The 15,991-nt window shown below is 43.4% G+C and overlaps 1 protein-coding gene across 1 annotated transcript in view; it reads right to left on the bottom strand.

The window, feature by feature from the left end:
- The window catches only part of LOC124071880 (latent-transforming growth factor beta-binding protein 2-like), an 80,009-nt gene that overhangs the window by 10,051 nt on the left and 53,967 nt on the right, over window positions 1–15,991 (bottom strand). The window contains exons 17-31 of the mRNA XM_046412901.1: window positions 15,410–15,538; window positions 15,076–15,195; window positions 14,705–14,824; window positions 12,249–12,368; window positions 11,928–12,050; window positions 11,689–11,814; window positions 11,462–11,587; window positions 11,135–11,260; window positions 10,811–10,936; window positions 10,169–10,294; window positions 9,117–9,242; window positions 8,811–8,930; window positions 8,584–8,709; window positions 6,774–6,896; window positions 6,004–6,132 (exon numbers count right to left, since the gene is read on the bottom strand). Of these exons, the coding sequence (XP_046268857.1) occupies window positions 6,004–6,132; window positions 6,774–6,896; window positions 8,584–8,709; window positions 8,811–8,930; window positions 9,117–9,242; window positions 10,169–10,294; window positions 10,811–10,936; window positions 11,135–11,260; window positions 11,462–11,587; window positions 11,689–11,814; window positions 11,928–12,050; window positions 12,249–12,368; window positions 14,705–14,824; window positions 15,076–15,195; window positions 15,410–15,538 (1,866 nt within the window). The remainder of the gene's footprint in view (window positions 1–6,003; window positions 6,133–6,773; window positions 6,897–8,583; window positions 8,710–8,810; window positions 8,931–9,116; window positions 9,243–10,168; window positions 10,295–10,810; window positions 10,937–11,134; window positions 11,261–11,461; window positions 11,588–11,688; window positions 11,815–11,927; window positions 12,051–12,248; window positions 12,369–14,704; window positions 14,825–15,075; window positions 15,196–15,409; window positions 15,539–15,991) is intronic.

Raw genomic sequence — 15,991 nt, 5'->3', positions numbered from 1 at the left:
AAAGCGAGAGCGCGCAGAGAGGCGAGCACAACATTAACATTTACGGGGCACAACAATCTGCTGCAGTAAACACAGCCCTGCTTTTCCAAAATAAATGTCACTATCATTTTGACCTTATAATAACAACAGAAATCACCGCCATCATAACATGTCAGAAAGGCAGTACAGATAAGACAATTCATTAAAAAGGTTTTCAAACTCTGGTGTTTGTAAAATAACTCATGGTGACCTAGTCTCTGCATCCACACAGCAAAACCAAGTGTGGTGTGAATCTGGAAAACTGCACTTTGACTGTGTCAGTGGAGTGAGAAGTGACACTTAAGTCACTGGGCTGCTGGCAAAATGTAGGACAAGGGGGAGTTTACAGCATGCAGCAGCAGCACTCAGCATTTACTCAGACACTTTACAAGCAGTTGGAGAAAGATGGCAGAGAGTTCAGGCTTGGCATGAAGAGATTTTTTGACAGCCTTCTCACGGGGCTCATTTTCCATTCCAATCAATTTATTATATACTCATACTCATTTGAAGTTTCAGTAGTACTATGAAAGGAATCTGAACAGAGAACTTGATTTTATGCCCAAAATGATGGTTAGGGATCAAGTCTGACAAGCCTACCTCCCTTGCAGTAAATCATAAAACATGTTAAATAAAACCAGTGTAGAGACTATAAGCTAAAGATGGGACACTGTGTAAAACAATGAAAAAAACAAAACAAAATGAAATCGTTTTCATAAAGTGTTCTGGAGCCCATGTAGTAATATCTTTTATACAATCACCACTTTTGTTTCTCACTTTTGTCTCTCGAGGAAGCCCCTTTCATATCCAGTCATGATACTATCACCTGTTACTAATAAACCTGTTTACCTGTGGAATATTCCAGGTGGTTTTTGAGCAGTCCACATTTTCCCAATCTTTTTGTTGCTCTTGTCCCAGCTTGTTTGAAATGTGTTATTGCTATACAATTCAGAGTAAGTATATATTTTCCAATTTTTTCTTTGTACTGTTTTCTTTTGAATATATGTCAAAATGGTTTAGCGAAGCATTTTATTTATGTTTTACACAGCATCCCAATGTCTTTGGAGGAGTTTTATTTGTGGTTTTACGTGTCAGTGTGAGAGAAACATTGACACTGAGGCTTTTAACAATGGACCATGTAAAGGAAGCCCTTATTTCCCAATCACTCACGGTTTTAAGGAAACATTTGTTAGCAATTTCTTACATAGATGATTTAGTACTTCTTGGCATCTCGAGTACAACAGTGAGGCCAATGACTGATACTGCTGGAGGGCAAGTCTGATTATAAATGCTTAAAAAACAATCAGAGAATGTAATGTTTGCACTTAAGTCATGCAAAGTTCTTCTTTGGTCAGCTTGGCTTGCTACCGGTCAACATTAACGTGTTATTTGGACAAGTTAGCAAGTCTAACCACCATTTATCAGTTTTGCAGTTAAACTGAACTGTTCATTTTAGTGCGTGTTTACTCTTTCTAAAGAGCATAAACAGCCACACAAAATGGCTTATTCATCTGTTATTCATTCATCTTGGTGTGGAAGCGTCTTTATGAGAAATTTGTTCAACAACTCGTGTTAGAAACCACATCTTGTTCTTTTCAGTTTAGAAATAAAAACCAGAGTCAGCAAAAGCGACTCAGAGATAAAATTAAGTCAGTGCTTGTAGATTTTCTGCAAGTCATTAAGTTTGGAACATTATGACAGACAGGCCTGTTATTTGATATGAACTCTGCTAATTAAATTAGAGGACACACGACTATGTCTGTTTTATCGTAAGCATGATTAGATTTTTTGTTGACTTTTTAGTTTCATAACAACTCTACACGACCATTCCATTCAAAGTTTCCATGACTAACTCCACTGGAGTTATCGCATGTTTTAGAAAAACAGGAAGGTTTATTTCAAATACAGAAAAACACAGAAGATAAATTCATAACAACATGGATATTTAAATTGCATTTTGAACAGTTCTACTAAACACTCCAAACACTGTAAAGCTCATTTTGGACACGTCTGCTCCTAACATCAGGAACAAAAACTCAAGTCAAGTGTTGCCTCAGATGTTTAAAATGAACTGATGTATGGAGTGAACAGCACAGTCATTCACATATTGTCTAATCTGGTTTCAGTTTTCCTCTGAGCACTCATAAACGCACTATCAACTGAATAAAAGAAGAAAATGGGCCAGAGAAGCCACAAGCCATTTGATTCGAACTGAGCACTTGGCCAGAGTCCTGTCTTCCCCTCCAACACAGACGACTACTTTCTCAGGCTTGCTGGGAGACAAGTCCTCTGTCAGTCGGTGATCCTGTCCCGACTTGGCCATTTCTCTAACATGCCTCTGGGGTCAGAGACAGGGGCTCCCACAAGCAAATAAAACTGCAGAGACAAAATTGTCTTTGTTGCTTCTAAAACCTTTCACAGGAAATGCTCACTCTCGTGGGCTCAAATGGCTGCGAGATGACAGAGAGATAATGGACACACAGAAACCACCAACCCACTGAATTTGCATTTTGCAGCTGTGGACTGAGATGGCAAACTGGTGTAGAATTGGTGAAAGTTTTTGGATACTGTAAGATATTACATGCAATTGAAAAATACATTTTTGAGAAAAGTATTTCCACAGCTCAATCTTGAGTATTCTCAGAGTAAGGTATAAACTATTGTACGTCAGAGTTTGAGGAAGCTTTCCTCAAATGTGAAGAGTTTAAGTAGAGTTTAAGTAGAGAATGTTGGAACGACAGCAGCCGCCAGCTGGGAGGTCTGGGAAGAAGGCGATGAAAGCGCTCTGCTAATATATGAAACAATCAGTGTCTGCAAACAGCTTTTCATTCAAGTATTACATGGAACAAAATCTGTTGCAAACCACATGTTGTAATGAGATGCAATCAAAGTATCATCTCAGGGAGAAATGAGAGCATTGAGAGCAAAGCTATTCTAATGGCCTTTGCTTCCATGTTTGTTTCTATCTGCCTCTGGATTACTTGACCAGCCATTTAGGTCTGTCATCCAAATAGAGTGTCAGCTTTCTGATCACTGCACTAATGGCTTGTGGGAAACAACGAATAAGACCAAATGAGATAACTCCACTAAGAGCTAGTCTCCCTCCGGCAGAACCAGGGGTTGCCTTTCTTAGTCTTTCCATGTAATAATCAGTTACGTCAGGACTCATGCAGAGCTCTAAATTGCCTGGAGTGAAGAACTGAGATGGAGAAGAGGGTGAGGAGTTCATTTGAGATGCTTTGGTTACAGCATTACCCAGCCCAACAGGCACCTATCTCAATGGGCTAACCCTGGTACACCTGGATCAGGCGATATGGTGATTTGAGAGGGGTTTGGAGGATTAAGTGTGGGTCTCTATGCCATGTGCTAATCTGAAGCACGTGGTAGCAGGCAACAACAATATGGGAAACCAGTTGTTGGCTCAAACTCACTCTCAGCCAACACTTCTCCCATATTCTAAGGGCAACCCTTTGTCTGATTGGACCCATGCAGAGGTTATTTTACATGCAACAGGGCAAGGATGAAGTGATTTGTTATCAGGGAGGCATGTTAGTGCACTCTATCTGACATAACATCTACATCCTCTTGGGTTAACTACAATGGAGGTTAAACTACCATATCATGTATGTACTTCTAAGAAAAAACATCATCTTACATCTGCACAACAGCATGAGCAGTCGCACACAGATGGTGAAGTCTTTAGATTTCTACACCTTTAAAGGACTGGGAGGTTGACAAAAGTGTGACCACAAACAATTTGGGTAAAGAGAAAGCATAGTTTGAGGGAATTTCTGAACATGATGGTGAATTAAAGTGAAAAAACAATGACCTTCGAATGCAGACATATTGCCTTTTCGCATGCCGCTGGGAGCCCTCATGGCACAGTTGCAGCTGACGCGATGCAGCGGAAAAAACCCTATTTTTCCCTTTTGTATTATGGTCTCTAAATCTAAATGAGTGCTGTGAGCAGAGCCAAAGACAACCACTGCCCCTTCGAAGGCAAGTGAGTAAAAATAAAACAACGCCCCTCACAGAAAAGGCAAATTACAGTGTCTGGCCTCTTCTTAAATATTTGTTGATTTTTACAAGCAGACAAAAATGCCCAAAAGTAATTGAGCTCTCTCCCTGGACTTTTATTGGGGTGACGGCAGCATCTCCCACAACTTGCCATCATGAGGTGAAACAAGCCACTATTGTGTGTAGTGTTGAGCTTCTGAGAGTAAAAGGGCTTGGTGCTCAAACCATGGATGTGAGTCAATGCTGAGTTGTAAGACTGTTTGTTGTGGGGTCTAGAAAAAACAGGAACAGCTGGCGTCACAACATAGCAACAGTGGAAAGTTGGTCAGATGTGGTCACAACTGGGCACCCATTCAAGTGAGTTAAACTGGGAGTTTTGCGGCACCATAGGGGACAATGTGAAGGTTTTTCAATCAGATCCCACCTAAAGATTCCATCATGGGACATTTGAGAAGATGTCCCACTTTTAGCATGTAAAAAGAAAGCAGAAGTCGTTGCCCCTAACACAATTGTCATGGATACATGTTTGGATCACACACCAGTGTGAGAACTACATTGATCTGAACCTTTAAGAGCTACTTAGCAGCATTTTGATTCTGATGCTAAAGGAGCATGGAGGTAAGCAGCTGTTTTCAATCTCTCATTATCATACTACAGGCCTCTGCACTCTTTAGCTGGTGCCAGACAGACAACATCATAAAGTGCAGCGAGGAGGCAGCCACACAAAGCTTGGATCAGGGTGATGGAGGGGGCGGTGGTCTGATCTGTCACTGATCAGCACTGCAGCAGCATATTCTTCCCTGATCTCCGTCTGTTGATAGTACAATAAAAACTCAGGGTCATGAGAATATGTGAAGCCGTGCCGCAATCCGAGTGCATTTGTACAACAGTTACAGTCTCTGCTTTCTTGCTCTAACATAAACACACAAGTGAGGATGCAAAAACCAACAGTTAACCACATGCACACACACTCGCATTCACATACACACACAATCACCCGCAAACATCCACAGCTTCCATCTGCGGTCCAACTCTTCATTCCTTTGTGATGCTCTCAGACTGCTTTCCCCTCTTTGCCTGTCGCTATCTGGTGACTGTTTGGATTTTGTCTTAATTTGAGGAAAATATTTGGCCTTTTGTTTTTGTCTCTTGCAGTCCTCCTAAACCAGATTTGTTGTTTTATGGTGCTATGAGAGAAACAAAGAAGCTACAAAATAAAGAGTAACAAACCCAAATCCTTGTGCAACAAACCACATTAATAACTCAAGCTCCAGGTGTCTAATCCTGCCAGTAAACACAGAATGCTTCAACTATTCTGGAGGTCATAAAGATGCGTCCGTTGTTGGCCAGCTGTGGGCCCAGATGTAGCATAAGTAAAAACCTAGGCAGTAGTCAGTCAACCCATTGATTGAGCTCTTTTATTGGCAAGAGAAAGGTATGCACCTGACAATCCTTTCTGCTTTCAAAAGATGAACAGCGGTGATCAGGTTCCACCTTGTGTCCCTGCCAGAGGCACTCCATTAGCTCTGTTTGCAGGAGGTGGAGACCATTATCAGCTGCTGGCCTCACACACGGCTTCCAATGACAGTGCACTTCTCTTTCTAAAGTGCCCCAATTTCAGGGGCCACTTCTCCTCATCTCCCACACAGCCCCTAGTGCGGGAAGACCTTGAGTACCTGATAACGTTTGATTCAGCCTCTTTATGTCTGCATACCAAACAGATATCATCTTTGATATCTATGTGGGGAGAGAGTCCTGTAGAGTGATGAGTTGATTTGAGGCTAAGCTCTCCCCTGTCTTTAACCGCAGCCCACACAGTAGATGGATTGAATTAGGTTGCATGTATGGTACAAAAATAGGCAGGTTAATAGAATGCATAGGTCTTTTTCTTCAGCCTTAGGACAGCTAGCCCCAAAATCTGCCTGTTTTTCTTAACATAATTTACTATAACTACGCGGTTTGACTACTCACCACAGTCTGCGGCGTCTTCTCCCTCGAGGCCAGGCTGGCAGCCCATGAAGCACCGATAGGAGCCGATGGTGTTCTCGCACCGCCAGGTACCACACACTGAACTTCCAAACTCCTTGCACTCATTCTGGTCTGTACAGTGAGAGAGTGAGAGACAGATGTTGGCTGATAACTGAAAACAGAGGCACAAACACAACAACATGTGCAATCAGACATTAACATGGACACATAAACCTCTGCACACAAGCTCATACTCCCTCCTCAGCTCCTCTGCTTCCAGCGTAATGGCTGTTAGGCTGGAGTCGGCCAGGAGGCCTGTGGTGTAGCTGTCCTCAGTAAATGCAGCAGGCAAAAGGAATGGCCAAGAACAATATTATCACAGCAACCAAAGAACTTGTGAAGGAGCTAAAGGGAGACGTTCCAGAGGGAGAAACACCTCTTGCTCACAAAGGGGTCATTCATACCTCCCTCGGGGGAGAGGGAGTTAAGGGCTCCAGCCTTGTAATCCAGGCATCCCCTCAGTCCTGGGACCATGGATGAAAGCCTCTAAGCCTGATTTGGGCACATTCACTGGAGCTCAGTCCAGATTGGCTAAAGATAATCAATCATAACCAACTGTGCTATACTGGGTATGCTTAACCCTAAATGTAGCATGACTATGAAACAGCTAATGCTGACATGTTGGTTTACTCAGAGAGTAGAAACCTCACAGCAGAGTTTGGGGTCAATAAGCTCTATGACGGATATGGTAGGACATCAGAACAGAGTCTTACCTTCACAGTCAGCCGTGTCAGGATTGAACTTGAAGCCAGCCTCACACAAGCACAAGAAAGAGCCATCGGTGTTGAGACACTGGCCACGGATGCACACATTGTCTTTACTACATTCATCCACATCTAAGGCAGAGAGGAAGGAAAAAGAAAGGGAGACAAGTTAAGAGAGATAATTGGAGGAAGGGTGTTACTAGATTTATTACATATTGATCATCACTAAATATCCACATATATCCTCTGTCCTGAATGAGTCCACAGGGAACACCCCTCCTTTTCATAAGTTTCACAAAATGAATGTGTAATCAAGTGCTTGTCTGAGCACAAGATGCATTGGCCATTTGGAAGACTTTGTAGTATACGGGCAAACAGGAAACAAAGGAGAAAAAAAAACATTTACCTCAGCTTTCCAGCCTGAGAACATTTCCCCCTAACTCATGAAAGTTAATAATGAATGTGACATGCTTGATTAGCTGTAGATTGGTGGATAATTGTAGCATTACAACATAACTTGTAAGCTACTTGGACCAGAGGTGGGGGGGGAATTCATTTCTGGGGAAAGGCCTGTCTTCTTCTTCCAACCTTTGATAATCCGTTGAATCTTTCAGAGACGACAAGGTAAACACCAGTTTGCAAGATAGGCAGAAATAAAAACAATATCCCAGACTATGAGTAAACACATAAATATGCAGTGACTGGTTAGCTTTGGAGTTAATTCAACGACCTCAAAGCCTGTACTGCCAGACACAGCAAGCCTGTGGCAAAACCTGTTGATTTGGATTGAATTTAAATGGGTTTCATTCTGCTGTCAGTCCTTTATTACATATGTTCTGTTTTTGCTTAAAGACTGGTCCGGTTGAGGCCAAGCATCATTTTGGCCTCACCTGGCTAAACCCATCTTTCATTTCCATAAACTCATGTACCCTCATCCTCCCCTCACCTCAGCTGCAGGCTCATGTGAGAGGGGTCTGGCTTTTATTGTGTCAGCACTGTACACACAATGGCAGACTGCAAGAAAATACATGACAACTGCTGATTTATAGGATAATTAGAGGGAAGTATTTGTTATGGCGGGCAGCCAAAGTACCTGATACAGACAGGGCAGTTTGCTCTGAGCCTGTGGACGATATCTGCAGTGCTCCAAGGCCAAAGCCTCAGTGGAAGCACGTCCCTGTTCAAGGACTAACCCTTGTCCTCTCCTTTAAGTCAAACCTACCTGCTTCACATCAAGACAGGATATTTCACTGCCAGACAACCTGTTGTTTACGTAACTTCATCTCTTAATATTCTTGCAAGACACACCAGCAATAAAACGGATCCAATTCTAACATCCTAGCCAAACTTATATCATGTATTTTGACAGAAAAATGCTCCAGTTTGTTGAAAAGAAAAGCCCTCCTTGGCTGATGATATGGCTCAGTTTTTTTCCCCCATTGCTGGGTCACTGGGTGCGGCTGGAATAACATCAAACTGATGTCCGAGCAGAGAGAGACTGAGCTGAGCCAGTTGATGAGGCCATGGCCCATTACACAGAAAGGCTGGTCTGAGCACCCATGCCAGGGGTCCAGGCCTCAGCACCCAGGGCAGTACGGGGAAGATACTGCCTGTCAGTCTGCCTGCACTGAGTCAGGAAACTTGGCCAACAAGGTTACTGTAAAATGAATTGAGCAATGTGGGCTAAAAACCATTATTACATTATTACCAACTTTCTCCACTTTTGACTCTGCCTCGCCCAATTCCGCAAAACCCATAAATCATGTGAGAAATTATTTCCCACTGCTATTAGTGCTCTTGCAACAGTGTGTTACTGTACCTTGGCAGCCAGTCCTTCCATCGATGGTGGTATATCCGTCAGGACAGATGCATGTGTAGGAGCCTTCAGTGTTGAGACAGTCTCCTTCTCCGCAGATCCCCACCACAGTTAAACACTCATTGATATCTGTCATGCACAAGCACAAATATATGCACACAACTGTGTCAAGAATACAACATAAGGTAAGGGTCAGATGTACCAGAGTGCATCTATGTGTGTGTGTTTACCTCTGCAGGATGTCCCATCCACCAGCTCCAATCCAGTTGCGCATGAGCAGCTGTAGGAACCAATGCTGTTGGTGCACTGGCCTCCCACACACAGGTTGTTGTCCTCACATTCATTTATATCTGCAGTGACACACACACAGACGTCATCAGCATGACACAATCACATCAGCTGTAAATCACTGTCAGAAAAGTCAGCAAGTAATGACTTATTCTTATTATAGTAGGTCATACTGCGCTGGAATGGATGACTATGAAAATGATTACACAAAAATCATAAATTTTAGTGAACCACCCACTATACTGTACCTTCACAAACGTTGCCGTTGGGTGCCACTGTGAAGCCTTGGTCACAGGCCATGCAGGAGAAGGAGCCCTCTGTGTTGGTGCAAACACCCATGGGGCACACACCTGGGGTCTGGCACTCGTCAATGTCTAAGGGACAGAGAAGGAAGAAAAGGTTAGCTATAGGTTATAACCTTAAGCAAAGGGACCTGTAAATAGTCCACTTTTTGATCATTCACTGTCTTATCTGTTAAAAATGATTACTGGATGAGCGTGACCAGCCTAACATACAGTAAGAAAAGCTCTCTTTATTAGATCACACTGACAGTGTTTTATTAAAAAGGGTGGAAAGATAAGTATGCAGGACCGTCATCGAATCCAAAACAGCAAGCTATTACAGGTGGCGTATAATTACAGTATCTACAAACAGTCACTGGCTCGCTGTTATGTGATCATTGGAAATTCCTTGAACTGGTACAGATTGTATTTCTTACAGAGAAAATAGTGTGGGCCATTGTTAAGTGATTGAGATGGCTTCGTTTTGCCTTTGGGTGACCAGAGAGAGTTCAACAGGGCAAGCCTGCTGCAGTACATGGAAGACAAGGGAGTGGTTGACTTCATTTCAAATTAAGCCCTTAATATTTTCCATGGCATCGGAGGCATCTATTAAAATTCTAATTCTTGGACTCAGGTTTGTTTTGTAAAATTTTTTTCCCAGTACAAAGATGCATATCAGTGACGGATCATCCTCCTGGGCTAGATCCACAATTCCATTCAAAAACACACCACAGTATACATAACTCACTGAGGCCATGTTTGAATCCACTTAAGCAATAATTTCTTTACTGCTTCCCATGAAGTCATGACAGATCTAACCTCCCTGGATTTGTCAAAGTAGTCATTTCACTGCATAGATCTCATAAATCATGCCATGACAAATTACTGGGCACTGTAAAGATTTTCTGTGACCATCTTGTAGGTTGGATGCATTACGTTTTTTACTATATTCTACTGTAACTTTGGTCCAGTATTTACCATAATGACAGACAGGTAGGTAAACATAAATGCAGCTTTACCCTCACAGCCATAACCATCATTAGACAGTTGCAGACCGGCCCCACAGCTCCTGCAGGTGTAGGATCCTGGGTTGTTTAAGCACAGCTGGCCTGGGCACACGTTAGCCACCAAGCACTCATTCACATCTGGACAGAAAAACATGGACACATCATAGCACAGATTACCATCTCTGGCTTCAAATAAATAAAGCTCGCCAGCTATAATCAGTTTGATCGGTAATCACTGGAACTAGGAATTACAAATGTCGACACTTCTATCTTTTGTGTTGAGCACTCTGCAGGACGTTGGCCTGACATCATTTTATTCTATTTGTGGGCTGGTGTCTCATTGTGTTGAGTAAGGATCACATAAGCGGTGCCAGAGGCAGAGGAGTCCAGGATCCAGCTATGATGTGATGTCTAGAAGGAATATTTGGGGATTTTGAGCTCAGATGGTGGGGCTTTGGGGTCAGAGCTGTCATACCTGATGCTGTTTACATACAACCTGAACCAGCTGGCACATTCATCCTCAACCGCAACTCTGTTGGGTATTAAGGCAAGGTCTGGCATGTTTGAATAAAGGAGGAAGCTACACACACCTGTGCTCCAGTATACAAGCATAACAAAAGCACATTCCTGTAGGAACACAGCCAAAAGTCTTACCGTCACACTGTTGTCCATCCTCAGAGACTCTGAAACCAGGCTGACAGATGACACATGTGAAGGAACCCTCTGTGTTTGTACATGTTCCCTGGGGGCATGTAGTGGGCAGCGCACACTCATCAATATCTGGCAAGGAACAACACAGACTGTTAGACATTCAGTGCAGAACAGGGGTGTCTCTACCGCCAAGAAGAAAAGACCCAAATCCAAGATGAAAGGTGAGAACTAATAATCCCACCAGCATTTGTTATTTCAGGCTGAATTCAATATATGTGTGATGTTATGAAGGAGTTCATTAAGATGAGTGGTGCTGAATAAACTAACCTTCACAGAGCTCCCCATCATATGATACTCTGTACCCGGTTGGACAGTTCTCACAAGTGTAAGAGCCCTCCGAGTTTAGACAGATCCCATTGGCACAGGTAGACAATGACTGGCACTCGTCAATATCTGGGCAAAGCACATACACACGAGCACAGACATGCATGGACATCGCTATAAATACTGAACAGAATGTGGAGGGAATTCAGATGCACAACAAAGGAGTGAGCTGACAAAACAAACAGTTGTGTTGAGTAAGCTGTGAACAGTCATAACAGTGCTAATGGTTTTTACTGAATGAAGAGCACAGTTAAAGATTGCTGAATTTACCTTCACACCTCTGTCGGTCTTGAGACACTCTGTAGCCAGCTTTACATCTGGTGCAGGTGTAGGATCCCTCCGTGTTGGCACACACTCCACTAAGACACAAATCAATCTGGGCACACTCGTCCACATCTGGAAACAAAAATCTCAAATTCACCTCAACTGGGCAGACAAATCATCACCATCTACCAGTGTTTGTCGAAAACTGCAGTTAAGTTCAGTCGATTCCACACCTTCACATCTCAGTCCATCAGCAGATGGTCCAAACCCAGGCCTGCAGTTCTGGCAAGTGTAGGAACCTGCAGTGTTAATGCAAATTCCCGCCGGGCACACATTACCAGTTGCACACTCGTTGACATCTAACAAAAAGACATAATTTGCAGACATTATTCTGCTGTCGAGAGAGCTCCACGAGCTGAGAAGTATGCCGTGCTGAGTTACACCCAACAGCTCCACATAATTCTTTGCAGACCTTCACAGTTTTTGCTGTCTGAGGTGACTTGGTAACCATGGCTACAGGTGCATTTGTGGGTGCCGTCCAGATTGACACAGCGGCCATGGAGGCAGACTCCAGGGAGCACGCATTCATCCACATCTGGAGGAAGGATAGAGAAGGGGAAAAAAAAGGGGGCCTCAGATGATAAAGACAACCGCTAACTCCTTGTAGCCTTTTCATGAACCTTAAACAGTGCTGCAAGGCTTCTGTAGAAACAGCGTGGAGAACGATTCACAGAGCTGTTACTTTGATATGAGACGTTATTAATGTCTGTCGGAGCTTCTGACTGACAGCTACCTTGGCAAACGTTGTCTGGTGAGAGTTTGTATCCTTGGAAACAGTTGCACCTATAGGAGCCCTCGGTGTTGACACACCTACCACGGCCACACACGGTTTGGTTAAGGCACTCATTTACATCTGAGAACAGAAGAGAACAGAATACAGGAAACATGAGAGGAAGATTTTAGGTTTCATCCTGCCATGCTCTGTGATTAAACTGTCAGTTCATACAATTCAAAGTCTCACTTAGTCTACCACTCCAATGCAATGAAAATAAATGACATTTTAGTTGTGGTGTTCACAAAAAAAAATCACCATGAGTCTTATTATTATAATTTTTGAATGACTACTGCAGGACACAGTAAGGTACAGAAAATAAAAATAAAGACGTGCATACAAAATAGGGGGTCATATCGGCACAGTATGGTAGTAAAGGGGAAACAATTACAGCATAATTAGTGTGTAAAATGAGTGTAAAACAGCAGTCATTAACTTAGATTGTGCACAGACCCAAACCTCATTCATGAAGGCCTTTTAATACTTTTCCACTTCATCAGTCAGAACTGTTTACCTAGGAATTATATTTGTGGAAAATCTCAGGCAGAAATAATGTTTTATAGTGGAATTTATCAAGTGTTAACAGTGGCAATTTTTCAAGTTAGGTGAAGGTGTGGGAAGTGAAAGTAAGAAATAAAGTCTGATTATGTAAGTGCAAGAGACAGAGAAGGAGACATTAAAAGAGGAAGGTGGTGGGTGGGTGGGGAGGGGTATTTTTCTGCAGAGGAGGCAGAGAGAGGACACTCTACTGACAGGTGATAGAGATACTGAAATAGGCAGCTCGCACAGTGAAAACACTGTGAGAGAGTCACAGGCTGGGTTTTGTTTGCCCAGCCGTGGGCACTGCCAGACATCTGTCAGTATGGCCTGTTGCTTTGCTTCTTCAATCATCCGCCATCTCTCAGGCCTCCGCGATAAGCCCTAACAAGGGAATGGAACTGTTTTCTCTATCACACCAGCAATTAGGCTTATCCACGATTTGGCCAATTGGACTCAAACCACTGTGCTACTGTCAATTGACTGAAGCGAATACTGGAAAGCCAGAACTCATGTTGCCTGTTTTATGTGACTCTCACAGCACCAGACCTATACTGTAGGACTGTTAGCACGGCCTGTGTGGACATTTGGAGTAAAAATATTTACCTCGAATGTTATCCCTCATTTATAGGACAGAATGAATAATATAAGTGGACTAGCTGAAGTGGCAAGAAAATCACAAGACTTTAAACAAGTGCATCAGTTTAGTCAGACTCACTGAGAAATCAATTACAAAGAACTCTGAATTACTACTGAAGTCAGTTTCCACATTTTTCACCCTCATTTGGCCTATCAGCTTTTCACATTTCTGAGGAATACTCAATCCAGGAGCTTAAGTTTCCAAAGAAGTTAGAAGGATGCAAGGTCACAGAGAGGGGATGTGATAATTAACACCAGTCAGGCTCTTACGTAACAGGGCCACTTTCAGGCTGGAAGCTGCTAGCGTGTTAGCTGAAACATCACCCCCACCAAAGGTAGTTTGTTGGCCATTTGTGTCTTCTAATACTTGGCAGTAAGAAATTTACAGCAGGCCACAGACAACACTACGGGTGAGTGAGAATATTTCTTTGTGTGTCGGGAACCCTTCGTAGTGGGTAATTGACCATTAGACCTTCTCATGCTCCTGAGACTGTTGAGTCCTCTCACCTAACCCGGCAGTGGTAATAAAGCCTCACTGGCTTCTGCTGGGCCAGTACAGTGGCCAGAGCTCTCCAACAATAATATGCTGTTTGTTCAAGGCTGGGGCCAAGAGAAAATATTTGGACTCTCCCAAATTGAAGTATTATAAACAATCTTTTTACAGGGGCCAGTGATATCGAAAGATCAGCAATAACACGGTGAATGTGTTTAAACAATATTGGGGATATGCAGACTCTGCTGGGTGGAGTAGTTAACATATCATATGTGGAAACACTGAATGGACAGAGATGGCAGAGGGCTGTGCATGGCCTATGCAATATAGCCATCATCACTGTGGTTTTGGGCTGTTGTGTTGGCTCACTAGTGGTCCACACTGGAAATAAAATGTCCCATATACGTCGCTTGAAGCATAAAATATGATTTATTTTCTATGATTTCTGCGCAGGTCAACAATCAAGGGTGTCCCCAGTCAATGAAGCTAATTGCGCTAGTTGGTGAACTGAGCAACATAATAAGCTGTCAGGAAGTCATTAACATCACAGCTTTCTGCAATGCTGCCTTGGCTATTTTTGGTGATGCCAACTGGGAGCAGCAGCTTTGTTTAGGTACAAATGACCTCATACAGGAAGCCCGTACAGTGTAAGAGGGAAACCCGGCTTATTTTGGTCAGAAACACCATTAGGAGTTTGGGTGGTGATGATAGTGCTGCTGTGCTATGATGGGGTGTGGGCTTGCCTTACCCACACATCTGTCATCAGCAGGCCTGAAGCCCGGGCCGCAAACCTGGCAGTGGAAGGACCCCAGAGTGTTGACACAGACACCATTGAGACACGAACTGGGATCTCTGCACTCATCTACATCTGCTCGGGGGAGAAAGTGGGATATGAAAATAATCATCTGAATTACTTGTTACTAAAGAGAGTGTGTATGGTCACAAATTCTAATATATACAAACGCACAGTCACAAAGAATAGTTTTCCTGGCATCAACTATAGGAAAATATGTGTTTTGTTACCAGCGTACCCATTAACTCATGATGGCAGCAAACAAATATGTCTGGATAGGACTGTGCTGTTATGTGAACTTGATTATGTGTGCGTATGCAAGTCACCTTCGCATAGGCCTCTCCACGACTTGGCGTAGCCATCGTTGCATTCACAGGTGTAAGATCCTTCTGTATTGACGCATTTGCCATTCTGGCACTTGCTGGGCATGCTGCACTCATTAATGTCTGCCGGTTTGAATGAAAACCAAGGAGAATGGAAAAGAAAGTGACTATTGTGTTCCACAGCATTAATCAGGCAGGATGCTTTTTAAATGAACAGTGTTGACAGACAAGAACTTGAGGTGCCCTAACAGAAAGTCTGAAAGCTAACAGCAGCCTTTGATATCTTTCATCCCTTGGAAACATTGTGTCTCCTGCTGTCATTTGGACTTCGTCTCACCTTGACAGAACTTCCTGTTCTGCGTTATCACCTGGCTGTAGCCGCTGTGGCAATGACAGGTATAGGAGCCATAATTGTTTATACAGCGGCCCATCCCTCCACATGGGTCCTCATCACACTCATTCACATCTACAGTGGGTGACAAAAAAGAGAGTAAGGTCAAATGACAGGAAAGGAGATCAGAAGAGATTAAATGCAACATTACATTGCAGCTACATTTCACCAGCAGAGACGGTTCACATTCTAAGCCTCGATTTTGGAGCCCCACTACTGCACAGACATTCCTTCGTGATGGCCTGAGCCCAGGCGAGGCAGAGCAGAGGCTGCAGCCAAGGCCTTCACCGTGAGGTAAGGGATCACATCACCGTGGCAGCTCTTTGGATGGCCTGTACACTGTTGTCAGGCATCACGGAACAGGTCAACATAAGCAAACGGATCCCTTTCATTTTGGCTTGCTCCATTTCTCAAGGCTTCTGTGCCGTGTAATGTTTGGTGCTAAAGAGTTGCTTGCACAGAAATGATGATAGACAGAGCTGCTATGGCCTCTGGTGTCAGCATGTGTGTGTTTGTGCCCCCCCACCA

This window comes from Scatophagus argus, chromosome 15, assembly GCF_020382885.2.
Source record: "Scatophagus argus isolate fScaArg1 chromosome 15, fScaArg1.pri, whole genome shotgun sequence".
Lineage (NCBI taxonomy): Eukaryota > Metazoa > Chordata > Actinopteri > Scatophagidae > Scatophagus > Scatophagus argus.
This window is presented reverse-complemented; position numbering and strand designations above follow the sequence as displayed.